Raw genomic sequence first — 26,298 nt, 5'->3', positions numbered from 1 at the left:
GCCCAATACTGAATCTCTCTATCATGTGTAGGAAGGCGCACAGTATACCCAGTTGATACATATCCCCTACTTAGGAAATGCCAGCCTGAATCCATGGTCATCTGTCAAATGCTGTCGCCATCAACCTAAGTTCTGGCAGTATCCACAGCAGTAAATGCCCAGCATACCAGCATGGGCCACCGATACATATCTAGCCGAGCAGGTCTCAGAAACTCTGTGAAGCCTACACATCCCGATGTCAGTAGCCCAGGTGAGAACAGCCATTCAAGGATCAGGTTGTGTCTTAATGTATGCGCCAATGGCTTCTTTTACCGGGCTATTCCCATCCCTCAGCCACCTCATGAGCCACTGGAGCTGCACAGCTGCTTGATACCATTCATATTTTGGGCACCCATGCTGCTCTCTACCAGTAGAAACTGTGTTTTACACTACTCTTTTCCTCTTTCTGCCCCAAAATGAGACTGAGAGCATAGTATTTATTTCCACAAAGAAGGGCCTTTTAACCATCACAGTGATGTCTGAGAACAAGTAAAGCAATTGTGGGAAGATCAATATTTTGGCTATAGCTTCAACCCTAATGGGGATAATGGGAGAGCACACCAGAGAGCTGTTGACTGTGTCATCATTGACAGCATCCTTCCTAGGTTTCCCCTCATCACGTCTTCGCCGTCACGATACATGTTAACCCTTACTGTCAGGTGAAAGGGATGGCGGCACTGTCCAATGTCTGATACTTTTTGAGTCGGAATAACTAAGATTTGGTCAACTAATCTTGAGTCCAGAGAGCACACCAAATCTGTCTAGCTCAGCCGATAACATGACGAGAGACTGTAAGGATTGCGTAGATATACGAGGGCGTCATCCCCATATAAGGACATATTGTGCCCCTCTATCCCAGAGGGAATTCCCCACTCCACCCTCTCTTATGCAACAGGCACACCAGTGGTTCCATCGCCAAGGGGAATAGGATGGAAGAAAGAGGGCATCTCTGCCAAGTTCCGTGGGCAATCTCAAATCCCTCAGAGATAACCTGCACCCACCACAGAACCCCCAAACCCAGATTTTTAAGTACCATATGAAGGCAAGGCCAGCCAAGCACATCACAGGCCTTTTCAGTGTCCAAAGATACTGCCGCTGCCAACTCCTCTTCTACTCCCTCTGCGTCCATCAGGCCGATCAGTCTTCTAACCTTCATGAAGGTAATACAGGTAGGAATAAATTCATTTTGGCCTATATGAATCACAGTCGATAAAATGTGTCAGGAGTCTGTTGGCCAGGATGTGACTCAGAATTGTATTATTTCTGATTCAGGAGGGATGGGGTGTCAGAAGGAGCGGACATATAAGGGATCCTTCCTCTGCCTAGCAACTCAACGAGCAGTGCCTTCCTCATAGACCACAGATGTTCACTCCTGCACATTGCAGGTTGAAATAGACAACTTACTGGCCTGTGTCGCTCTGTATGTCACATAGAAGTACGCTGGCAGCCCATTAGTGCCAGGCGACTTGTTCCTTGCCATCTGTGTGATTGCTATGTGCATCTCTTTGATCTGTAATGGTTCCTCTAGTTCCTGGCATTGTAGCAGACTTACTGTAGGGGTGGGGATACCATCCACGTATTCGTGCAGCCAGTCGGGGTCATTGTCCCTCATTGCGGAAGATAGCAGGTGATAAATATTTCTCAGATAGACTCCTGTGTGTAGCCTCCTGTGTGTTAAGTACCACTGAATAAGAGTCTCTGAAGGTGCCCATCAGAACTCAGATAGGGTCAGATTTCAACAGCCAGGCAAGCATCCTACTTGCTTTGTCCCCTTCAGCATGCTTACACGCCACAAACTCCCTGTAGTCTAAACAAACCAATCTGTGAAGGGCTTTTTTGTTAACCCAATCAGGGTTCTGGGCAATTGTTGTTCGACTTGCTTAATCTCCCCCTCCACATCATGCAGCTCACCATGTACCCATAAGTGGTGCTGTATAATTGTCCCCTCTACCTTTCAGCTATTTTTCTAAGTTCAGAGTCAGTGAGGTGAGTCTCTTGCAGACAAGCTAAATGTATGTTTATGCGCTTCAAATAAGTGTCCCAAATCTCTTCCAGGGGGTGGCCATTCAACAGACATTACAGGTTAGCAAATTATATGGCGAAACCATGAGCCAATCAGTATCCCATCAAATCAAAAGGGTTATGCGCCACCCAACCCTAGGTAACCGGGGATCAGCGACCGTGTAGAGAGTCATGATCCCATCTAGTAATCCTAACCATGTACTGATGAGCATGGTCAACAAGCAAACAATCAACAATCCCAACTTCCGCCCCCAGGTAGAGACCTTCAAATGGCTCCCACCAGTGTAATCATTGGTAGAACTACTTAACACGCATTGGGTTATCGGTTAACTATGTGGATCTGAGATATGCAACAAGGCCAATGTTCTGATCCGGTGCAGGCATTATCCCTGGATGCCATCATGTTCCACAAAAAAATAGCGTACCACCATACAACCTGTCCCGCCTCTTCCCCTGGCTCCACATTGTGCAAGTAACTGACCGCTTCACTGCTTTACCCTGGACAGAAGTCCAATAATGTAATCTGCAGCCCTCGAAGTGAGGAGCAGACCTCAAGGGCTGTCCGACCCCGATAGTTCTGCATCCATCGTCCTTGTGTTATGGGCAGGGTCACCGTCGGATCATGACATGAGCTCACAGTTTGACGCAAAACATCTACTACAACCATCGCTCTTGCTTCAGCCACATCCTCCATCATTGGTTGCCTCCAGGGTCTCCTTGAGTCGCACTTATGAGCACATCTTGTCTCCCAGGTCTGAGATTTTAACCCCCTTTGGCTGGGGCATATTGTTCCCTTTTGTTAGTAGCCTGTCCCAGGCATCTCCAAGTGTAGAAAAAGAGAGGGATTTGCCATTCTCCATGTTGCAAAGTTTGGCAAGGTACATCAAGACCAATTGTAGGTCTAGTGCATATAGTTGTTTCTTGACCCTCCTGTAGCTCGAGTATGGCTTTGGGCTTCATTGGTGTAGTCAAGATAGATGTTTACCATTTTAACATTCATGGACCATGGCCCTTTGGAGTGGGTAACCCAGAGAATTAAGTCCCTGTCCAGGTAATTAAATAGTCAGACTACAGTTGGTCTGGGTGATCCTCCTGGTAAAGGCAGACAATCCAGCACTCTGTGGCACTTCCCAACAGAGTAACGTTTTGAAATCTTGCCCAGAAGCTCCTCCCAGTTTTCAATGTACAGCTCAACTCTAGGCTCTTCCTACTGTTCCAGCATCCCAATGAGGTGCACATTATTGCGCATTGAGCATCCCTCAGCATCTTCAGCTCTAAGCTTAAATGCTTTCATCTCCTCCTGCAGACCCTTTAGTTGCATCTGTAATTCCTGGACTGCCAGATGAGTTGACTCAATGCTGTCAATCCTATCAGACAGCTCCCTATGATCCACTATAAAGAGATTCACATGTAGCGTCACTGAGTAAATTTTCGCCCCCAAGGACGACTTGGTGTCCTTGATAGCTGCAAAATGGTGTCAAATGTACAAGTGTACATGTCCAACATGGACTCCATGGGGCTCAACACGTCAACCTGCTGTAGCAGCAGGTCCTTTCTGTCCATAAACACCTTATCCTGCAGCGTTCATAGTGATTTCGGCTTGCCCATCATGATAGGGGCCAGGGAGTTGGGTGCTACACGTTCCTGTGCCGGTGCCAGGAAGTGTTAGTCTGAGCACAGGAAGGTAGGGCTCTTCAATTAAAGAGATTCCACCCAGCCAGGGGATGGGTTTATTCTCTACCCCATCAGGCCCCCAAAGGAGGCCTGTGTGGTGGCTGTACTATGCTCTGTGCTATGCTCCTTTCCACTGAGTTCTCCCAAGGTCTCTGTGCCAGTCCCAAAAATGCATAGCAGATGTGACACTTGTCTGGAGCCCCAAGAACGGACATGGGCTCCGGGCCCTCCAGCAGGCCTCCTTGCATGTCTTGATTTGCACTTGGGCCTGGAACATCAGACAAAAGTTGGCAACCCCAGTACATGGGCAGGTCCTCACAACATTGTAAGTACCCTATAGGTTCCAGCGGATAGCTGCCTGCATGCCACCTGCCCGCATTGTGTATCTACAACCTGGTGAAGGGGAGCTACAATCTGCAACAGCAGGCTGCGTGTTCCAGGCCTCTGCCCTCCATCAGGCTCACTACATGTCTCGGGCTGGTACGTCCACCGGATCCAACAAAGCAGCAGTCTCTCAGATGACTTAGCACAGAACTAGCCGGACTCTAGGAACAGCTTTTTTTATTTATGAGTTTTATATAGCACAAACTTGACACAAAGGTATCAGAGCGCTTTACAAAGTAAGCACAACAGCAGTAACATGAGGTACATAGAGAATAGATCAAATATATGGTAATGGTAAAAAGAGTAAATGGTATACAGTGGGATATGTAAGGAAAAAAGCAACAAGTATACGAGTTTCAAGAAGTGTCTCTATGCCGGTCGGCTGTCCGGTCCCGCCGGGGACACTGAAGTATTAAGCATGCAGCGATTGGCTCCGTGGGCAGGAACTAGACCCTCTGGATGCTAAAGCCCACCCCCAGCACCTGTTCAGGTGGATGGCATTGCTTGTAACATGATGCTTGTTTAGGTCCTAGTAGGCCACCTGGACCTCTGCGCGACATGTCCTACTGAGCTGTGCCACACCCACTTCTTATTTTGGTCCTAATTGAAGCCAGATGAGTGAGAATTCCCAATAAAAAAGACCTTTGTAATTCATCCGTAATTTCTTTTTTTTTAAACTTTATTTTTCAATTTTTGCAAAATTCCATACAAATATACAGTGCAGGCAACTGGAGACGGTCATGGAATACATAAAGCAGGAATTGTTGTGGTTCAGGCAGCATCAACAGTGGATTTACACGAATTCATCCGTTATTTTAGTAGACAAAATCAATGCTGTGACAAAAAAGAAACATACATGGAAGGTAGCAAGTGAAGAGGTTCGGATCAAGCACTGGGTGGTAGTGGCGTAGCCAGTGTGTCATGGGCCCTAGTGCTGCTGTTTGAGCTGTGAAATACAGCAACGCCTCTGGCCCCAGTACCACTGCATCTGCTGCACCAATGGAAGCTACGCCCCTGCTGGAGTATGGTCAAAAGCAAAGAGAAATATCCTCTTATCCCATCCACTTTGTCTGTAACAGGCTGGTAACATATCCAGAAATTCAAGCAAGCCACGGCATTGGATTATTAAAAATGTCCTCATCTTCCTGTATCCCTATACAAAAATCGAAAACCAAAAGATTTACGTAGCATAAATCGGACTTGATGATCAAAGTTAACTAGCATATCAATTTCAAAACAGACAGAAACACAATGGCAGCGTTGTGATTGGTGGGGACGGCGCCCAGACAGACTCCTATGGGGAGGCCATTTTCTCTATGTAGGCTGTATGCAGCCTACATGGAGAAAATGGCAGAGTGCGCATGACTTGTTTGGTCAGACCAGAGGGCCGATCAAACAGTCAGGGCCCGAAATATTGGTCTAGCCCTGCCGTGTTGCAGGACCGCCCACCCGCCGGCCTCCAACCAAACCCTTCTGCTTTCTCGCAGTGCCAGAAGCAGTAACATAAAATGCGAGAAAGCAGTGCGGTGACGCTCCTCCGCCCACATGGAGGAGCCGCCACTGCTTGCAGCCACTATGTTAAGAAAAAACAAGCGAAACTCTTCAGCGTAATCTGGAGTCTTTCTACACACGGTTGAGCAATGCGATGCTCAGATTTAGGCTTCCTGTGATACTTTTAAGAGAAATGTGTACTAACGATTATTTTGGACCGTGACTTGGAGTAAGACAAATGTCTGATTCCCCGTCCACATGGCATATTTCACACTAAGCACCGGCACAGTACCATGATGCCTGGTGCATTACGGTCGGTCACACAAGACTGCTCTGAGACTTTCACGCCAACAAGCACTAGAAACAGGAGTGAACCTCTGGAGCTCACCAAGACTCCAGGTCACACCAGATTAGGGCTGTTAAAAGTACAGCCTTAATCCCAAATTGCTGCTGTGGCGAGGGTGGATCAGAAGCCACCTATGCCAGCCATACAGCTAGCTCGTCCCAATTCACTGCATCAAGAAATTTGGATTGGCAAAGTCAACTAGTCTTGGCTTAAGAATCTATTCACTTTGCTAATGCTTACAAGGAAAGGTCACGAATAAGAAGTAGGCTAATGAGAGTGACAAGAAATCCAACCAATGATAAGCAATGGGGAACCCAAAGCCCCTGTCGGTTCTTGCTTAGCCCACAGTATGTCTTGCAACAGACAGAACCTGTGCTATCTAGTTGGGGAGAACTAAACAAGGTGTAAATAAGAAATTGAAAGCGATACAGAATAGTCAACCACTGGAGATCCAATAGTTAAGATCTGATATGTCCTAAGACCAAACCATGTGTGAATGGAAGAGTGGAGTATCTACTGAAGGGAAGTAAAGCATGCTGTGAAAGGCCTATGTAGGAAAAGAAGGATTAGTTCAAAAGAGACTGTAGAAGGAATTGAATGTTGGTTTCAGCCAACCCTACCTCGTTCTGTTAGTGAACCGAGGTTATATGTTCTTAAAACGAATTCCGTTGCAACGCATGCCTTTACCACGCATGCGTTACAACGGAATGGTTTATCAACTCATAAAGTTTTCCTCTAATTCATGCGTGGTGACGTCGTACGTCCTTAAGAAGAAACGGAAGTTTCTTTCCGTTTCCTCTTAAACGACGACGATTTCAGGTGAGGTTTTTATTTGGGGGGGAGACCCCCCCAAGCCCCCCATGATTATTTTGAACCTTTACCACATATGCCTTTACTACACACCTCGTAGTAAAAGTATGCGTGGTAAAGGCTTTTGTGTTAACCACGCATGCGTTGTAATGCATGCGTGGTTAATGTTTTCGTGGAAACGGCCGCGTTGTAATGGCCGTTTCCCGTGAACCGACACTGCCATATTTTGTGCTGTACATCACTACTTTCAATGATTGCAGTTTATTTACTTGGAGGTTTTAGAGAGCAATATGTATTACCTTTCAATTATATCACAATATATCGCTCAGTGGGTAATTATATACTGTCAGTTTATCATGGGAGCAATGGGCCAAGGGTCGCCAGTCTATACTGGCGAACTAGGAAGTGGACTAGCAGGTGACCGTTAAATAGGGTGCAAGATTTGAGGAAAATCTTATTAAAAAACTCAACCTAAATCTACACATCTTAGATCCAAGACGTGATTGACATTGTCTCAAGCCAATGGCCTTAGGTTTCTGAGCCTATAAGCTTATGGCTGAAACCAACGAACCAAAGCCCTTTAGACTATGTAAAGAATGCAACATACAGCCAGCACCATTATATGTCAAATCTAAAAAACTGAGTGCTCCTAGAAAAGAGATCAACACTTGGTAATGCTTCCGGCAGCTGTAAGCTTTATAAATAGTTGAAGATAAGTGAGTCCCTGCAAGGAGGATGAAAATCTTCCTAAAAATGCTGGATTTAGGCATTGGTTAGACTCTAATTAGTTATACGTTAAGAAGAGCAAAATTAACATGTTTTTATGCGTCCATTTTGCTCTGCTTGATTATAACTTGTTCGAGTTTCCAACTCCGTGAACCTCTTCCAGCTGGTAATTCCGGCTGGAAAAAATAGCACGAGGTTTGTGCTGCACGAGCAGCCAAGCCTTATTCTGAGCATTGTTTTTCTAACACAAGGAGCATAAAAAACGTCCCCTTCCTTGCCCCACCCTGACCACAGGCACATGCACACATGGCGGTTTAGAGTTAAACGCGGATAGACACTATTCTGTATCCCCTGATGAAGGGCACCTCCGGCCCGCAATGCATTGGGATGGGATAGTTGTCACATGTGACCAGAACAACGAGCCTGATTTGTCATCTATGATTTTAAAAAACAATTTGAAATTAATGCAGATCACCATCATTACGATTGATTCCATGAATAAATTCAAAGATTGATAAATGAAGACTTTAAGTCAAGAGTAATTGATTATATAATTGAATTCCCGTTTGGTACCGATAAGCAGTGCAATAAGTGTACGCTCCCCATGGTGGGGAACGCTATTAATTACATTTGATTGGCACACTCCTTGATCTAAGAGTGATACCTTGCTGCACGCGACAACTTGTATACTCCTTATACATTTTGGTCAAAGAATTCGGCGTGCACGATCTACACAACAAATTGACGTGCACACGTTTGCTATCTATTTGGGGCAGGTGGTAAAGATATGCCCTAAAACCGCTTGCAACAGTGAATACTGTGTGGCATACCACCAGAAAAATAGGTTCCACAGTATAATTCCATATTCCATGGGATTTAAATCATAATTGCACCCTACTGGGGTGACGTTACCTGGCAGTAAGTGAGCTGCGGTTGAGGGCCTCATCTGAAGCATGTTTTCTAAACGAAAAGAATTCATGGAAACATTTCCAGATTCAACATGATCGGTGGGAAAGGGTGGAAAAGAAATTCTCTAAAATAGTTACGGCGAGTTCATTATAGGGGTGTTTTTGTCGGCAATTTGTGGCTGTTGTTGTCCTCAGTGTTTCATGGACCGATCAAGAGTCCCAGGGGAACACTGCATTTGTGCCATCAGCGGATATACCGTCAGCGCCGGCCTCTGTGGCGGAAGATCTCTCCAATTAAGGACCCATTGCACTGAGGTTGTTTCCATGTGTGTTTATACTCCTGGTATTTAGGAGCAAGTCACTCCCAAATAAGACATGCTTGCTTACAGAACAAACTGAGAGTCAGGCCCTAAAGATCATCTGGTAGAGAAGACATTAGCATTGAGATGGGTGCTGTCACATATTGTAAGCCCTTTGTGCAATACGCGGGGCGTGTGAGATGTGATCTGAGCTGCAAAAAGAAAAGTCTTGGTGGCGGTGATGTAAATTCTTTTTTCAGTGTGAAGTCCGCCAAAGGCGTAATCTGCACCAGAAATGGCACCGCCTTAAGTGGACGGGTAAGGGCTGTGGTATCATCTAACAGGGGAATTTGGAAGAAATCATCAATTTTAGCCCTTGCCCCGGTATGGCCATAGTCCACTGCACCACTTTAGGTTAAAGGAAAGGCATGCAGGGACACCATGGTGTCCAAGATGGTCCAGAAGGACACATCATTGAGTGGCCTCTGCAGCAGGATCAGGAGACCTGTTTTGATGGTACCAAGTCTGGCAGCAGCCTCATGGAACACCAACTACAGGACTTATACATTCAACCATGGGAGCATAAGGCTGCAGGCATCAAGTACAAGAGTGGGACAGAAAGATGCTAGGCAGAGTCACCATTAGTGGGAATATGTCAACCTGATGGTAAGTGTGCATAAACCAGAATGTCCCGGCTACTTGGCTGACACTGGACAACATTCTGGCACACGCGGTGCATGTCTACATCCATGCGTTGGGAACAAGGGAAACAACATGAGACATGTGGACAAGGAGTCCAGGTAGAAGGTAGAGTGATGGCAAAGTACATAATACAACTCACGGACACACAGTAGCCAAGGTCAGCAAGGTGGACAGTGAAAGCATCCTTGCCAAGAATGCAAAGTAACATAAAGGCAAGACTGACTCAGCTACTAAAACATATTTTGGGGCACCTGTTCAGAACAGCTTTGAATTTATGATCCAATTTCAGCTCTTTCATGCACTCTTTGGCCAGGTCACTGACAGCGCATGTTCTGTATGTTTCCATCTAATATTCAGGGATATTGATGTGGGTTTTCAACACTGTAACAGCAGCAGCAGCTCATTAATATTATTGCAAATAATATCTGTGACCCCTCCTATTTTTCTAATGCCAGGTCCTGTTTTACTCTAAAAGAAACATTTTTCATGGATGCTGCAGGAAACATCAACACAACATTTCTCTGAAAAATGTCTGTGATGGACTCCCACAGACAACCCACATTGAAAATAAATTAAAAGAAAACGATATTTAAAACAATTTGATAAATAAGTATTCAAGGTCATCGGGGCAAGACACTGCAGAACAGAGCTGGCTCTGTCAGGGGGGCCCTGAAAGGCGGGGGCCCTGGGCCAGAGCCCACATGTTGCCCATGCCTTAAAAAGTCTCTGCAGCAGGTTGCAGTTAGACCTGGCGGCCAGATCGTGCAGACTTCTATGGAAGGTGGGGGATAGTCACATAATCACATTTTCACACCAAACAAACGCATGTGCTATCTCAACTTGTGGCCACAGAAGCTCCTCCGTGCGTTCCCAGGCAAGAACACCATCACAGCTGTTTTTAAGTCTTACTCACAAATCTGGAGGAGTTGTCGTTCCGAAGAGTTTTAGCGTTTCCAAAAGCTGCATGAAAAATAAAATACAAAAACCTCAGTTACAGTGTAGTACTAGGGCAGTTAACTGTAGAAGAGATGTTATTTTTTTAAAATGTTTATACGTTTGTAAAACTAGTGTGAACAATTCTACTGTGGCAATAAAATGAGGCAACCACTTTGAGATGCAGAATAAAATATCTTTGTGGTTCCCCCAAACATCCCCTGACTTTGCAACCCCGCACCTTCACATCAAAAGATTTTACCACTGATTCAGGGCACAAGCAGAAGTTGGGGAATGACAGTTTTCACTCAAGAGCACCAACTTTCACATGTACTACAAACTCTTTCTGCTTGACCCATGAGGTAACCACATCAGATCTAATTGTGAAAGAAAGTTGGGGAGAGGAGTTGCCATAACGGCTAGGGTGGTCGACCTCGAATCTGGGGGCATCGAATCTGGGGACCAGGGTTCGAGTCTCGGCAAAGGCACTGAGCATCCTGTGATTCTGGGCAAATCACTTAATTTCACCGTGCCTAACAAAAATGAATGTGTCCTCATGTAAAGCAACTGGTGCTATGTAAAGCATTCTGATACCCGATTTGGGTCAAGTTTGCGCTATATAAAACTCTGTTAATTAAAAAATTAATAGTTGTGGCGCATTTCCAACCCCATTGAAAGTTTAAACTGTGGCCTCAGGAGGTAAAGCATTTATGACGAAGAAAACAGATGCTTTTTAATTCTTTGTTAAAAAAAAGTTTTCCCTCTTTTGTTACTACATTTAAATGATATTTAGTTGAGAAGGAGGCAGCAGCTATGTGAAACAAGCATTGGTAAACCCAATATATCTCAGCATATGCAAGAGCTGTTTGCTTTGTTAATGTATTTTAGCCATGCCATTGCTAAAACTTGAGAAAAAACCAGTATGATGTGGCCAGAGGGCGGGGTGGAAGGGGCAAGCAACAATGCAGGGAGAAGTAAGGGAGATGAGGCAAGCAAAAATAGGGGGAGGGTGTAGGGATATAGAGCAAGTAAAGACAAAGCATAGGAGGTGGGGCTATGGGGAAACAATGCTGGGAAGGGGGCTGGTAGGAGGAGGGAACAGGTCAAGCAGCAACACTTGATTTGGGAGTGAGATAGGGCAAGCAACGACAACAGGGCAACAAGGTGGTGATGGGAGGAGGATGCAACAAGCAAGCACGCCTGGACAACAATGCGGAGAGAGGGATGGGGCAAGCAACTATGAGGAAAGGGACATGGGGGGAGAGGAGATGACCTAACACCTGCACTCTTTGTGAGTGCTGCAAGTAGATTAAAAAAGTCACCTGGGCAAGAAAGCGTGGGCAGCAGAAGAACATAAAAAAAAAGGAAGCAGTACTTGGGCCTTGCTCCAGGAGAGGTAGAAACTCATGAAGAGGAAGTGAAGCCGGCAAATGCTGACCAAACAAGAGACATCAAATAAGAGTGACATGAAGACAAACAGTGTTAAGCAATGAGCGGGTTCTAAGCCCCTTTCAAGCTAACAAAATATCCTGAAAGTAATAGCTCATGTGCTATTGCAGGTGAGACCTAAAAATAAAGGTAGCCATGAAAAGGGTATGAGAAAGTCGACATGTTTTGGCATGAAAGCCATTATTGTATTATACCGGTATATAAGTTATTTTCCTTTGTTTAGAGGAAAAGTTCAGCTTTGGTTAGTTATATGGCATTATTGTGCATGCTTGCGTGCACTTAAAATTTCACTAGTGAGTATAATGATGCATTCACGACCAGCTCATGATGTTTGGTGTCCAACAAAAGGTTTAAAAAAATCAATTAGAAGCGATACATTTGTACATGTCAGATAAAAGGTCGCGGTGAGCGCATGTGAGAGATAAAATAGGAGTGGGCAAAGAAAAAATAATAGCTCCCACTAGATAGAAAAGAGTTAAGGCCCTTTATGTATCAACGCATGTCCCCCTTAGCACAGATTTTTTTTGCAGTTTTATATAGAGCAAACTTATTGGAGCGCTTTAGGTGAGCACCAGTTACGTTACACAATAACACATTCATTTTTGGTAGGCGCGGGGAGATTAACTGATTTGTCCTGAATCACAGGATGTTGAGCTACAGGCAGCAGCTCTGGTCTTTACGTCACATCTGTGCACTTATGTGTGCATATGTTAAAAAAAGTCACTTTCATACATCAGGCCCTAAGAGAAGCAACTAGCATTAAGTAGAAGAGAAGAGGAGAGCAGAAGAAGCGTGTTTAAGATGTGGTATGTTCGTTCATTGAGTGAATGCAAGTCTTGCCTGGTTTTGAACAGACATGTCGATCCATATCATTGGCTGACCTGCAACCAATGAGATTAGCCTGAACTGCCCCCAACGTCATTACGACAGTTTGTAAGTCAGCCAGCGAGATCAGCCAAAATACATCGTGACCCTTCAAGACAGGTGGGACTCTGCGTGTCTAATTGAGTTAGGGGGGGAAGCATACCAACTCCAAACGTGCCTTTATTTTACCCTTCCATTCTGTACCACGCGCATCTTACCCTCCAGCACGGGGTTCGACTGCAGCAGCTGTTCCTTCACTTGGTTCACCTCCGCTCCCTTATTGCACACAGCCGCCACGTATGACATCACCAGTTTACTGGCCTCTGCAAACAGAGCAACAGCAACATATTAACACTTGCTCTTCACAACGGTCTCAGACAATTTGGCAGCTACAGGAGCATTGTTACATTTCAGTTCCACGGATACCAAATTTTGGAATGGTGAACATGACTGACCACAATACAAGGCTTTAACATTTGGTCACACTTGTACATGACATGTGCCTTTTTTTTATTAACAGAACAGAGCAAACATTACATAACAGTGCACATTCTGCTTTACAAGATACTGAAAGCAGTTGCAAGGGTAGGTCAGTGGCACAGTTTCTCAAGACCATTGGCAGTGGAGACGACAACAATACCTTTAGACCCCAATATCGCCAATAAAATAACAACATGTGTCCTTTGACCCCAGTAAGCGACCACTGCACATTGTTTAAACAATATTTATCGAAAACTCATAGATGCAGGATGTTAGTAATCCATGGTTGGTAACGGGCACAAACACCCAGCTACTAAACGTAGCAAACACTTAGGGACTAATTACGATGTCGAGCTGACTTAAGTCCGCCCCACACCTTCTCGGTCCTGAGACCGACCGACCGACTTCCAGTCAGCGGTCCTGACCGCCTAATTAGGATACGACCGAACCCTGTTCGGTCGCATTCCTACATTTCCCTATGGGGACATGCATTACGGCCGTAAACCACCAGTAATACATTCTCCCATAGGGAAATGGGAGGTGCTGTTCATCCCCGCACCCCGTGGCAGGCGCCTCAAGATGCCTGCCACGGGATGCAGGGATCAAACAGGGGGCACCATAGGTACCCCCTCTGGGGGGGGGGGGGGGGGGTTGTGTGTGTGTGTGTGTGTGTGTGTGTATATACAAACTTAAAAAGGTTTTAAAGAGTTTTGTTCGACTACTCGGACCTGGGTGACCAAATCCAACAAGATAGAGGTCTGGGGAAGGGGGGGGGGGGGGGGGGGGCAATGAGGAGTATTTGGACAGTTACCTAGCTACAAAAGCGTTTTCCAAGCCAGTTCCAAACTTTACAGCACAGCCACCATAGACTTCAATGGATTGGTCCTGATGCTGCGGATGCAGGAGCTGGAAGATGCTGAAGGATGCCCTGGGTCATCATGTGCAGTTGACAGGATAGCCTTTGCGGTTATTCCTCAGTCAAAGGGTCAGGCAGGGTAATTTTGGCAACAGAGGTTTGGGTCCCTCGAAGTCCTCTTCGAGACAATAGAAGGCCAGCTACAGCTGGGCTACCGGTCTCCACCCACAACGGTTCCAGTGGTGACCCGTGGTGGAGGCTAGTGTTCCTCTAGGGTTACCAGTCTGGACTTGGATGACACTTCAGAGTTTGGTTGACTCAGGTGCAACTTTTGGCCATCAAGAACCAGTCTCTTGGGGTGCCCAGCGGTAGTCAGCTACGATTCTTCTGAAGTGGTTACTGATTTGCAGAAGTGGACTATTGCAGCGTTTATGGCCCTGGTGCTGACCCAGGCACAGCCACAGCAAAGTCCTCTCTTCACTTTCCCATGGTGCAGCAGGTGCAGTTCAGCAGATGGTGTAGCCTCTATTTGCCAAGTCCAGGGTCAGCAGGGCAGTCCTTTTTCAGTCCTCGGGCTAGGTTTGAACTGGAAAGGCATGCCACTTGAGTCAAGCTAGCCTGGCTGATATGGGGTGAAATCCTGAAACCTGTCCTAGGATGCTTGTTTCCAGTCCAGGGAGGACCTGGCTTGGCAGTTCAGGCTGGACTGTTCCCATGGGGAACAGGGTCAAGACTGATTTGCAAGTGGCTGGGTCTAAACTGGAATTGCATGGGGAGCAAAACAACAATGGATTTAGACCCAGATCTCCATACTGGGGTAAATGTATGACATTGTTCAGCATTCTGTCCATCAATTATTCTTTTTGCATTTGTCGCCCTGCGTGGAACAGGTATGCCCAGATGCGGGTCCCATGATCTCCATGGCACTGGAGTCAAGCTAGCCTTGCTGATGAGGGGTGAAACCCTGCCTAGGATGCTTGTTTCCAGTCCCGGGAAGACCAGGCTTGGTAGTTCAGACTGGACTGTTCCCAGTTTCTCAAAAAGATCTCCGACAAAGAGCCCGCCCATGGGGGACTGCAGTGCCACCCCCACGAGAAGCAATGCCGGATGATGAAGCATGACACCTATTTGGGTGTGTAAGGGCATTTCCTTAACAAGGAGGAATTCCCCCCTTTAGATTATCTAACCTACACTCCTTGACAGAGTTCCTTCTAGCGACCGGACTGGTCAGCTCTTTCCTAGAAAGAGCTACCCTCTAGAGATTGAGAGAGAAAGAGCATGTGTGTGAGCGAGCATGCGCACATGTGCCTGCGTGTGTGCATGCGTGCGTGTGTGTGTGTGTCAGATAGGCTGACCCTTGGGAGCTTTGTTAGTAATGGGGTTGAGATGTGATCTACTGGCTAAATTGATGACTTTGGAGGCAACAGACTTGAATTCTAGTTATGGTTGCCTTGCAGCTCAATGTTACAGTCTTGCTTTCACTTCTATCATTTGGCCTCTCAGTCACTCACATCACTGCATTTGAATTTCTTGACTCTTTTAGTCATTTCCTTCCTCTCCTCCTACTAGGAATGAGACACTTTGTGTTTTTAGTACTGCATGTCCTTGAATCAAGAGCCTGCAGTGGCTTTATGGAAAAGGTGTTCTAGAGCGCTGGAAGACTCTAGCACCCCATCTGCAGTGAAGTCAAATTGTCATTTTCTGTACTGGAGCCGTCTGGAGATTTTTTTTTAATTGATTTTAAATCTTAGTTAAAACATGCTCAGATGTTATCAAATTTCCTCAAAGAAGAGGGGCCTCAACCTTTAGCCAAGGCCATCTCATACTCATAGAAATGACTCAGGAGGGACTACCATTCTAATGCCTTCGGGGGATTAGCAGAAATCCATGCCCGGGCTTGGCATAACAGAGCACAGACAATCATTATTGTCAAAGAGCACTTAATTCCCCATTGTGCTCAAACTTGACCCCCATCAGTATCTCTTTAGGGGATAATGAGGCTTGGAATGGTAGGGCAGAGGACATTAGCTTGGTTACCCCGTCCAAAAAACCCTGCAGGGCTGGGCATATGGCAAAAATATGCACAATGTTGCCAGCTAAGAAAGTACATTTGAGACACTTGACTTTATCCCTAGATATATTAATGTCTCATTTAGAAATCTTCTCAGGAGTGTAGTATAGAAGACAAATAGTCTTAAACGGTTATAATTTGAGATGAACCCCTTGCGTGCTCATGACGGAACCACGCCATCATGAGCCACGGGCGGCGTGGTTCCGTCATGCTGCTGCCGCTGCGCCCACGCGGCACTAATTCCCCATCTGTGCGGGCGAATTAATGAGTGGGCGGGGTCATGTTGGAACCACGCCGTCATAACCACACGCCGCCCGTGACTCATGGCGGCGTTGTTCCGTCAAGAGCACTGCAGCGCCACGCTCACCCCATAGCCCCCCCCCCCCCCCCCGAGCCACAGCGGAATTTGCGGCACAGGGAAGGGGTTAATGGAGTGTACCGAGCAATCGACAATCTCAAGTGCCCTCCGAAACTCAGAAAACAAGGATATCGGAGGATAGAAGTTAACTCCATTTTGTTGCCAATACATCATTATCATCAGTGGCATACTGAGAGAAGCCCTGATACATCATACTTATCAATGGATTCTTATCTAATTTATATAAATGTAAAATTAGCTCTGTACCTTCAAGATCCACCAGGTGCTAACATCCTGACAAAAAGTAGTCCCTTACTTGTGGATACTTGAAAAAATAGGGGTTAGGGAGCCCATGGATGGCCTGCAGACCGGCAAATGAGCAGAAGCGATTCAGATCATACAGCTGCCCAATAGTCTGAACCCCATATCGTGCCCAGGCCCTACCTATAGAGTCTTGAAATACTGATGGGAAGGCAGGATCATCCCATAGTGGTGTTTCTTTATTTAAAAAAGCTATAGTGAACTTATTACGGATTTCCTGTCAGATATGGATGGCATCCTTTACAATCTTAAACCGGACCCTCTTATAGTTATTAGGGTCTCCCAGCCGGGAGAAGAAAAGCCTAAACTCAGTCCCAAGTTTTAGCTGGTAACAAAAACCTGCTGCATCTGGGCAAGCCGGGATTAATAAACTAGTTAGATGCCCTTCAATTGCCGCCCAGAAATATAACTTCATATCAGGGAGATGGAGCTCCCCCTGTTTTAAAGGAAACTTCATAAGTCGAATTGCATGTCTTACCCACTGATGCCCTTAAATAAAACTTCCAATAGTTCATTCTGATCGCCTAAAAAAAGAGTCGGGGACCCATAGTGGAATTGCCCTAAACAATTACAGAAAGTTTGGAAGAATATTCATCTTGAACATATTGCATCATCCACTAAGACTAAGTGGGAGTTTATTCCAGGATTTCATCTTAGTAATAACTGATAATAATGAAGGCTCATAATTCAGTTCAATTACATCCCTAACCTCCAAACAAAATTTAACCCCAAGATATATGGCAATCGAAGTTACCCCTGAAATTGGAACATCTGGCTTACAATTCAGTAAAACATGTGTTTTTAAAATGTTGAGTTTGTACCCTGAAAATCTCATTGACAACTTGTTCCAATGCTGCTTCTGGATTTAATGCAAAAACCGCAACATCATCCACATATGCAGTAAATTCAAGTTCATGCCCGCCGAACAACAGAGGACGGATACCCATTTTCATATGCAAGGATCGAAGATAAGACTCCATATGCATCGGAAACAGAATGGGGGACAGTGGGCAATCCTAGCGGGTCCGGCAGTGTGTAGCAAATGAATTTGAATTCCTCCCTGAAAATGCCACCCTAGCCCATTCAGTCTTATATATATTTTGACCAACTAAATGAATGTATCCCTGATTCTGAAAACGCCTAGTGTTGCCCACAAACACTCCGACCCATGCAGTCAAAGACCTTCTCCGTGTCTAATAAAATCATGCCCATCCTGGTGTTGGATTTTGGTGTGACATTAAAATCCCCAATTGTTATGTTAGTGCGTCTAGTGGTATCCCTTCCTCGTACGAACCTGTGTTGCTGTTGGGAAACAAGCACTGAAAGTACAGGGGCAAGTCGCACAGCTAAAATCTTGGCGAAACACTTGGTGTCCGAATTAATCAGCGAGATGGGTCGATAAGAACCCATTTCCACCGGTGGGGGGTTGTTTTTCTTCAAGAATACCATAATGTTAGTCATATTCCACGAATCTGGAACATGCCCCCTTATAAATATTCACTGGCTATTAGATCTTTAAAAATGTCATAAAACTCCAAAGGGATTGTGTCCTCACTCGTGGCCTTACCTGACAGGAGAGCCACCAAGGCAGCCTCCATCTCTCCAAAGGAGAATTTGCCCAGGCCTTCTCTTCCCCCAGATGGGGCAGCCTGCATTGACGAGCATACTCGATAAACCCAGATTTATTCACTACTTGGGGCTGAAAGTAAAATTCTTAGTATCATGAAGCAAACTGCTGCATAATAGTTTCAGGGTTACAGTGAACCCTACCATCCAAGCCTTTCATAGAATGAATAATACTTTTAGACTGTCTATCAGCAATTTAATGGGCTAGCACACAACCAACCCTATTCCCATAGTTTTGTTCTTAATATATTTAGCTGCTATCTACTCCTTCAGACCACGCCCAAGTAAAGATTGCTTTTCAATCAGTTGGAGACAGAGGGCCTGCTCGCCTTCACCGCTGTGAAGGGTTTTTTGTGCATGTAAGATTTCAAGCTGAAGGATATCCTGCCTCAGTAGATTGGTACCCTCCAGAGCAGTTCTATTTTGTTTAGTAATGTATTGCAATGTAATGCCCCAAACAAATGCCTTAATTGCATCCAAGACTAATGGGGGTGCAGCTGTAACTGTATTAGTGAGGGAGACTTTCCTTAATAGACCTGTAACATACCTTTCATATTTGTCATTAGACAAAAGATGGTGGGGGGATGTAAACACAGATTGACTAGCTCTAGCCTCCGTAAGACAGAATGTAAATAACATTGGTTTGTGACCAGATACAATCCTGGGGCAAACCTCAATTTCTGCGCTTGCTAAGAGAGGCTTACGAATGAGAACCATATCAATCCTAGAATACTGTTTGTGTGGGCATGAATGGAATGTACATCCAGGATTGGTAAGATGGGCAGTCCTTCATGCATCACAGAGTCCATGTAGCCGGATCAAGTCATAAATTGAAGCCCTGCTTCTGGGCATACGTGGAGTAGTATTGAAGTTAGTAGAATCGATACTGTAGTTCAAAACACAATTTAAAACACCCATTATAATTAGTTCATCCACCCAGTCCAGCAACTCCAGTAAAAGCATGTTGAAAATCTCCGGGTCATCAGCATTTGGGCCATAAACTACACAAATAACACATTTCTGGGAGTATCATTCCAACTACGCTAATGCCCATCTCTCCCTGGAGTCCGCTGCAGTTTTCAAGGCCTTATATTTGAAATTCTTCGCAGATAAGATAGCCACGAATGGAAACCGATTGTGAAGTACAGATAATTGTATCATAGCCCAGTTGCCAAAAAAATAAATGATCCTTATATGCAACATGAGGCTCTGTTAATGCTATCAATTGAGGTCTATACATTCCAATTTCCTCCTGTACCAACTGTTGCTTGCTTCATGAATTTATGGACATTATTCATGCATTTCATGCTAGCCATTATCCATGAGATTAAACCCAGCAGCCGCCATACTCTGGACCATATTTTCCGAAAGACGTAAAGAAAGAATACAAATACCGTTGAAAAATTAAGAGTATTCAGACTTATTTTACTCACCCCCTACCCCCATCATCCACACCAGGCTATATTCTCTGCTTGAGGAGGCTGTCTATTGTGGCCACCCCACCCAGCCCACTCCCCAACCCCCAGCCAACCCCCGTGTTCCTAGAAAGAAATCATCCCAGTTCATTGAGCTGTTGATGGATTGACAGCCCTGAAGAGTCATCAAACACAACAAGTCCTAGTTCTCACTGCAATACTGAAGAGAGTGCCTGCCTCCACTCCGCGCTCTGACCCCCCGCCCATCAACCATTAAGGCATATTAGCCAACAAGCAACCAGTACTAAAAAAAGAAAAGAACACAAAAGAAATCATCACCCTGAAAGAAAACTCGAGAAAGAAAAGGAAGAGCACATAGGAATCATGTAAAGAGAAAAAGAGAGATTACAAGAACTACATCACAGACTACCGTAGACTATAGTACTAAGTAGTAGATCCCTTCATACCACTCAGATTCTGTGAAGCATCTGTCTCTGAATAGCACATCAGGATCTGCCCATCAATAATGATGTTAAGCCAGGCTGGTTCTCGCAAGAAAACTTGGGCCCCAACAGCTTTTAAGGGATCAATAAATTGCCGCAGATTCCATCATCGATCCATAGTGGACTTGCAAAGGTCTGAGCGTGCTATAATCAACATTGCATCCACTGAGACAGGTGTATTAGGGAGTGCCTTAAGTAAAATTGCCGGCCTAAGAAGAAAGTTCCCAACATATATTAGGATTGGACGGGCCTGCGCTGGCTTAGAATTACTCAGATTATGATTAAGGGGAAGACGGTGTGCCCACTGAATTTGTGAATCCCAGTCTCAATCCATCAGCTCTGGAAATTCTTTTGCAATCAGTTGCACAATGTATTGGCGAGAGTCTGCCCCTTGCTTCCCCGCCGGTATTCTGAATATCCTAAGGTTGTTTCTCCTCTGGCAATACTCCATATCTTTCATCTTGGTTTGTAGATTCTCCAACTGACTGCTATGATTCCGATAGATTAAACTACAGCTGTCCCACCTCCTCCACATCAGACACTCAGTTTTTGTAGCTTGGTGAACTTCGTAGCTCGGTGGGAAATATTTTCTGACATCTCTGGAATTGATAACTGCATTTTCAGATTGTCTGCCCGTGACTGGGCGTACTGCGACTTTGCCTCAGAACGCTGGACTTGGAGAAGCTGTAGAATTGCCATAAGAGGCGGTTATTAGGGCAGTTCTTGATAATTATCCTCTATGCAGGCTTCCTGCAGTAGTGATGACATAGAGCAGTCGGAGGGCGGGATACATCGGCTGTTAATTAAGGGTGCTGGTTTGAGCCCTTAAGGGGATAATGCTTCTGTGAAGGTTTGTTTCCTTCAGCTGTTACAGTCTGAACTGCTGTTAAGCAGCAAATAAGTGGCCTCACGCCCCCGTTTTGAGGTAACCTACTTCTGGAGCAGACGGCTCTTAGCACCAGAAACCCCCGTCTTTCCTGGTTGCCACAGATTCAAAGGGTTACAAGGCTGATGCTGTTTGAACGGCTTGGATAGCTTCCTCTTAATTTGGAAATTTGGAGGGGTATTTATAAAGCGCGGCGTTCGCTCCGGAAGGAGCATCATGGCGCTGTCATTCCTTGAACCAGGTTACAGAGGAATAGAAGAAAAGAACTAGATGGCCGCTTTTGTCCAGTCATCAGGAAGATTGAAAATCCAGGTTTTAAGGAGTTTCCTGAACGGTTTCTCAAGAGTCTGAAGTCTGAGATGTCTAGGCATGCTGTTCCAGGCCTTGATGGCTAAGGTGGTGAGGGTTTTCCCACCTTTGGACTTCAGATTAAATTTGGAGGGGGTCATGAGATTTTCATGAGAAGATCGGAGGGTGCGAGTCGGATTGTAATGAGGGAAGCGTCTGGACAGATAGGAGGGACCGGATTTGTTAAAACCCCTAAAAGCTATGATGAGGATTTTGAAGAGTATTCGCTTGTGTAGGGGGAGCCAATGCAGGGTTTTGAGGGCTGCAGAGATTGATGATTTGCGTGGAAGTTTTAAGACAAGGCGGGCAGCGGTGTGCAGAACACTTTGAAGTTTTAAGAGAGTGGACTTCTTAGTCCCAGCAAGAAGACCATTACAGTAGTCTACTCGGGAGAGTATAAGTGCTACTGCCACGGTCTTTCTGGAGTCTAGGGGGAGAAATTCAAAGAACTTTCGCAGGGACTTAATTATGCCGAAGCATCTTCCTGCAACGGTCGAGGCGTGGAGGTCGAAAGAGAGGTCAGAATCGAAGAGGACCCCGAGGTTTCTAGCTGACGAGACCGTCTGCGGGGGGGCTGCGGAGTTGTCAGGCCACCATAAGGCGGGGCAAAACGAGGCATTTTTTCCAATGGGGAGGATTTCCGTTTTATCTGAATTGCAGCGTAGATGGTTGGCTTCCATCCATTGAAAGACAGCTGTTAGACAGTGCTTGAGATTGAGCTCTGCCTTGTTGGAGTTGTTCTCTAGTGGGATGATAAGTTGGGTATCGTTGGCATAGGAGGTAACAGTTATGCCGAACGATTCTATGAGGGTGAGAAGAGGAATGAGGTAAATGTTGAAAAGAAGGGGGCTTATATTACCCCGCCTCTCCTGAATAAGCTGGGTACCCTCCTCCTGACTGAAAATGTATTGCTACCAAAGCTACCCTCTGGATATGGTCCAGAAGCGTAAGAAACAAGGGGATCTCAGCCCCAAATAGCTGCCTGTCGTGGTCGCCTGCCTGCTGAGATACATGCCAGGCATTATATTCTGATGCAGCTGCATTTAAGTCCCAGTTTGTAGTCACTGCATCCCCAACCTGTTCCCCCAAAGAGTCTGATACAGTACTTTTGTGCTGCCTTCCATAACCTGCTGAGCTGCCAGGCGGGAGAGTTCATCTCTTCCAGGGGAGGGTGTAACCGGGGGATCGCTATGGTGTCTGAGTCGAAGTCGGAGCTGCATGCGGCTGCTACTAATATGGCATCTCTTACTCAGCTCCTTCCCAGTGGGTAATGCTGCTAGCCGACGTGTCCGAACGTCGGTCGAGGGCGTGGTGGTCAGGGACACGGGAGAGGTGAGCGCTCCGTGACGGCATCAACCAGCCATCTTTCTTCCTCAGTCAATTTCCTCAGCCTGAGAGAGATTTCATTGTGCTCTACAGTGCTAAGTTCTAACAGGTTCTTCCTACAAACTCCACTGGTGCATTCCTGTAGCTTCTACACCAGCTTTTAAGGTTTTCATACACTTTGGGTCAGATTGAATAAGGTCATCCATTTGTAATTCTGTACCAAGCACTTCCTGTTTTTGTCTGCAGCTGTGAAGACTAATAGTTTACTACTGTGTAGTACAAGTGATTCCTGTTCAGATATTTGGGATTCAACTGAATATTAATCTCTAGTAAGGGCCTGACACAGTGTTTAATTTATACTGGTGGTTGCAGGTGCAAGGACCAGCTTCAATATTTGGAGCACAGGACTTCTTTTTCATCATCAGACTTTGTCCCAAATAAAAAGAAAGCAAGTTCGAAAAGGAAGGCGGAAGAGGAAGATGGGGAAACAGTGATAAAGAGAGAGAAGGGATGAAAAAAACTTGTAACAGTGAGGTTAAGGAAGTGTAGGCATCAAGTGTGGGGTGGTGGAAATAAGACACATATTCTGGAATCAGGACTAGGCAGCCTTGCTGTTATTTAATTCTGTCATGCTGCAGCTTTCTAAGGTAAGACTTTGGGCCACAGCAAATATAGTTTTACAAATTAAGCACTGAAGTTTTTGTTTAGAATCGAGTTACAACCAAATGGATCTCCTTCATTCTTTCATTCATTCATAAGGGAGTGCTGCGATTTTACAAACCTCAGCTTTGCCAAAGTTCAGAGTATGAAAGGCGCACCAAGATATATCTGTTCTCCTCTGTTCAGTTTGTAGAGACAGCACCACTAGCCTGTGGATGTGCCCAAATTAGAAACCTAGACACAGGGCTGTACATCTTTAGACTGTCTCTCTCGGATGTTTATAAATATGTCCATGATGCTTTGAAACACTATACAAATGTTACAAATACAGTACGTTGCAATGCACTCAATCAAGATAACAAGACTGTCATAACATCTCCCAGATGTGCTTAGGGCAGAAGTCTAGACACTTCCTAAAGTGGTATTATTATGGCCACGGTACTCTCAAGAGTTAATGTGTGCACAGACTCTTGTCACGCGTACCACGTGAGAAGGTGTCCAAGCTCCCTGGTCCAGTGCCCAGAGACACATACTGCGTCCACCTCACCTGTTTTTCCTGCACCGCTCTCTCCAGTGATGAGGATGCACTGGTCTTGCTCCCGGTCTCTCAGCGACTGGTACGCTTCATCAGCAATAGCGTAACTATGGAGGAGGAAGAAGAGAAAAATGTTTTTACGAGCAAGCTTCGATGATTTCGGTGACCTACCCTGAGCCAGATTGGCCCATGAAGGAATCGCCATGGTATGCACACCCACCATGGTTCTATGGTCAGGAGGGTTAGGGCAGTGTCATTCACAGGATATATATATATATATATATATATATATATATATATATATATATATATATATATATATATATATATATACATATATATATATATATATATATATATATATATATATATATATATATATATATATATATAGAGAGAGATAGATATAGATAGATATAGATATAGATATATATATATATATTTGTGTAAATATATATGCACATATATTTATACACATATGCTTATATATATACATATATATATACACACACACACACACCATGTGTCCACTACATAGCAGCATGAGATTAATAATTCTCTCTGATGTTCCTACAAGTGTCCCCGTTGGAGACTGTACTTATTGGCAAGTCTGCAGCTGACACGAAAAGCCTGGTTTTAAAGTTCATGCAGCAGAGCAGTCTAGGGTGGATACCCCAGATTTCCAGATCAATAATTCCCCTTGCAAGTCCAATAATTTCATAAGGTGACATCTCCCTCTAAGGACTTAATTAGAGGAAAGCTCTTCCTCAGGAGTGGACCCAGATGCTCCGCTCGTCCTTCCCGCGAGACTTAGTACCTTAATGAGTAGGTTAACCGCAGAGGAAGTGGCTCTGTGGTGAGAACACCTTGCAAGGCAAACATCCCTTAACTGGCTCATTGTGTCACACTGACTGACGTTAACCACACATAAGAGAGTCCAGATGAGGTGTACACGTTAGGAAGTACCTGGACAGAGCAGAATATTGTTAGCATGAAGGCCACTGAGCTGGTGTTTATTCCTTTCATCAGCATTGCTGATTAATGGGCTAGTGTTAGCAGTAATGTCATTAGTGTTGTACTTAAAAGAAGTAATATTCGTAGTATTTATGCTTTTAGAGGTAGCAAAACTACCCTATTTGTATAACTCTTAGTGATAGTATCAATGCTATCACCAGTATTAATTTTGCATCAGTATGGGTAACACAACTGTAACTACCATTATTATTACGGTAACACTATTTATTAATAGTGGCAGCTGTAAGAATAGTACTGTTCAGTTATTCTTACTACTATTGTACTTGGTAGCATTAGTACTGTTAGTGTTTGTTTCACTATTAAGGTTATTATTATTGCTCCTCCTACCACTACAATCAGTGTAAACAGTTATTGTGTTCAGTGTGCACTTGTAAGGCGTTCAGGCAAACAGATGTTGTCGACAATGCAATATACCTATCACTAGTAACTGTGTTTTACGTGCTACGCTTAGTAGCATCGATCATTTTATTATTTGCATTAGCATTTTTATTAAATATGTTATTTGCAATATCTGCATTATTGGTAGTATTAGGCTAATGATTAGTATTTATTGCAGTATTTGTATTCATATTATTAGTATTGTAAGTGTGGCTATAATTGTGGTTTCTTTATGTAGGTGTCTTGCAGTGCTCCATGTAACCTTTCAGCCACTTCACAACAGTTGTAGACACCAAAAGCATGCAGAGATGCCCAAGAAGCAGTACCAGACAGCCCTAGTGAGCTAAATCAATTATCTTATAGTACTATTAGTATTATTATGAGCAACATTAGCAATAGTGCCAATATAGTTAATATAACAAATAGTATATTGTCACCAGAATTGTATTACCATTCATGTTATTTTTACAATTGTTATTGTTATTATTATTATTATTATTATTATTAGTAGTAGTAGTAGTAGTAGTAGTAGTAGTAGTAGTAGTAGTAGTAGTAGTAGTAGTATAATCATTTTCTGATGGACTGCTTATATGTACAGTGATGATCAGTGGGTGATGGGGCTGTAATAATAAAACATAAAGAAAAAGATTATAGAGATTTGGCATATTTACACTCTGGGGCACATCCCAGTCAAGTGATTGATTAAAGTATATTGGAAAGTAGGGTGTTGGACGGGATGGAGAAAACGGTGTATCGTCTGTTTGGCTTTTGCAAAAGGTAAGTACTCAAGCTAGCTAGCCAATCTACAGAATAGGATAGTTATGTATAAGATTACGTATTATCCTGCAAGGGC

General features: G+C 44.7%; 1 protein-coding gene across 5 annotated transcripts in view; it reads right to left on the bottom strand.

Moving 5' to 3' along the window:
- The window catches only part of MYO1A (myosin IA), a 388,633-nt gene that overhangs the window by 240,391 nt on the left and 121,944 nt on the right, over positions 1-26,298 (bottom strand). For all 5 annotated transcript variants that reach the window (XM_078689001.1, XM_078689003.1, XM_078689002.1 and 2 more), the window contains exons 4-6: positions 24,045-24,139; positions 12,866-12,970; positions 10,315-10,361 (exon numbers count right to left, since the gene is read on the bottom strand). In XM_078689001.1, the coding sequence (XP_078545127.1) occupies positions 10,315-10,361; positions 12,866-12,970; positions 24,045-24,139 (247 nt within the window). The remainder of the gene's footprint in view (positions 1-10,314; positions 10,362-12,865; positions 12,971-24,044; positions 24,140-26,298) is intronic.

Source organism: Lissotriton helveticus, chromosome 1_1 (assembly GCF_964261635.1).
Source record: "Lissotriton helveticus chromosome 1_1, aLisHel1.1, whole genome shotgun sequence".
Classification (NCBI taxonomy): Eukaryota; Metazoa; Chordata; class Amphibia; order Caudata; family Salamandridae; genus Lissotriton; species Lissotriton helveticus.
The sequence above is the reverse complement of the archived record's forward strand: the minus strand, read 5'-3'. Positions and strand labels throughout refer to the sequence as shown.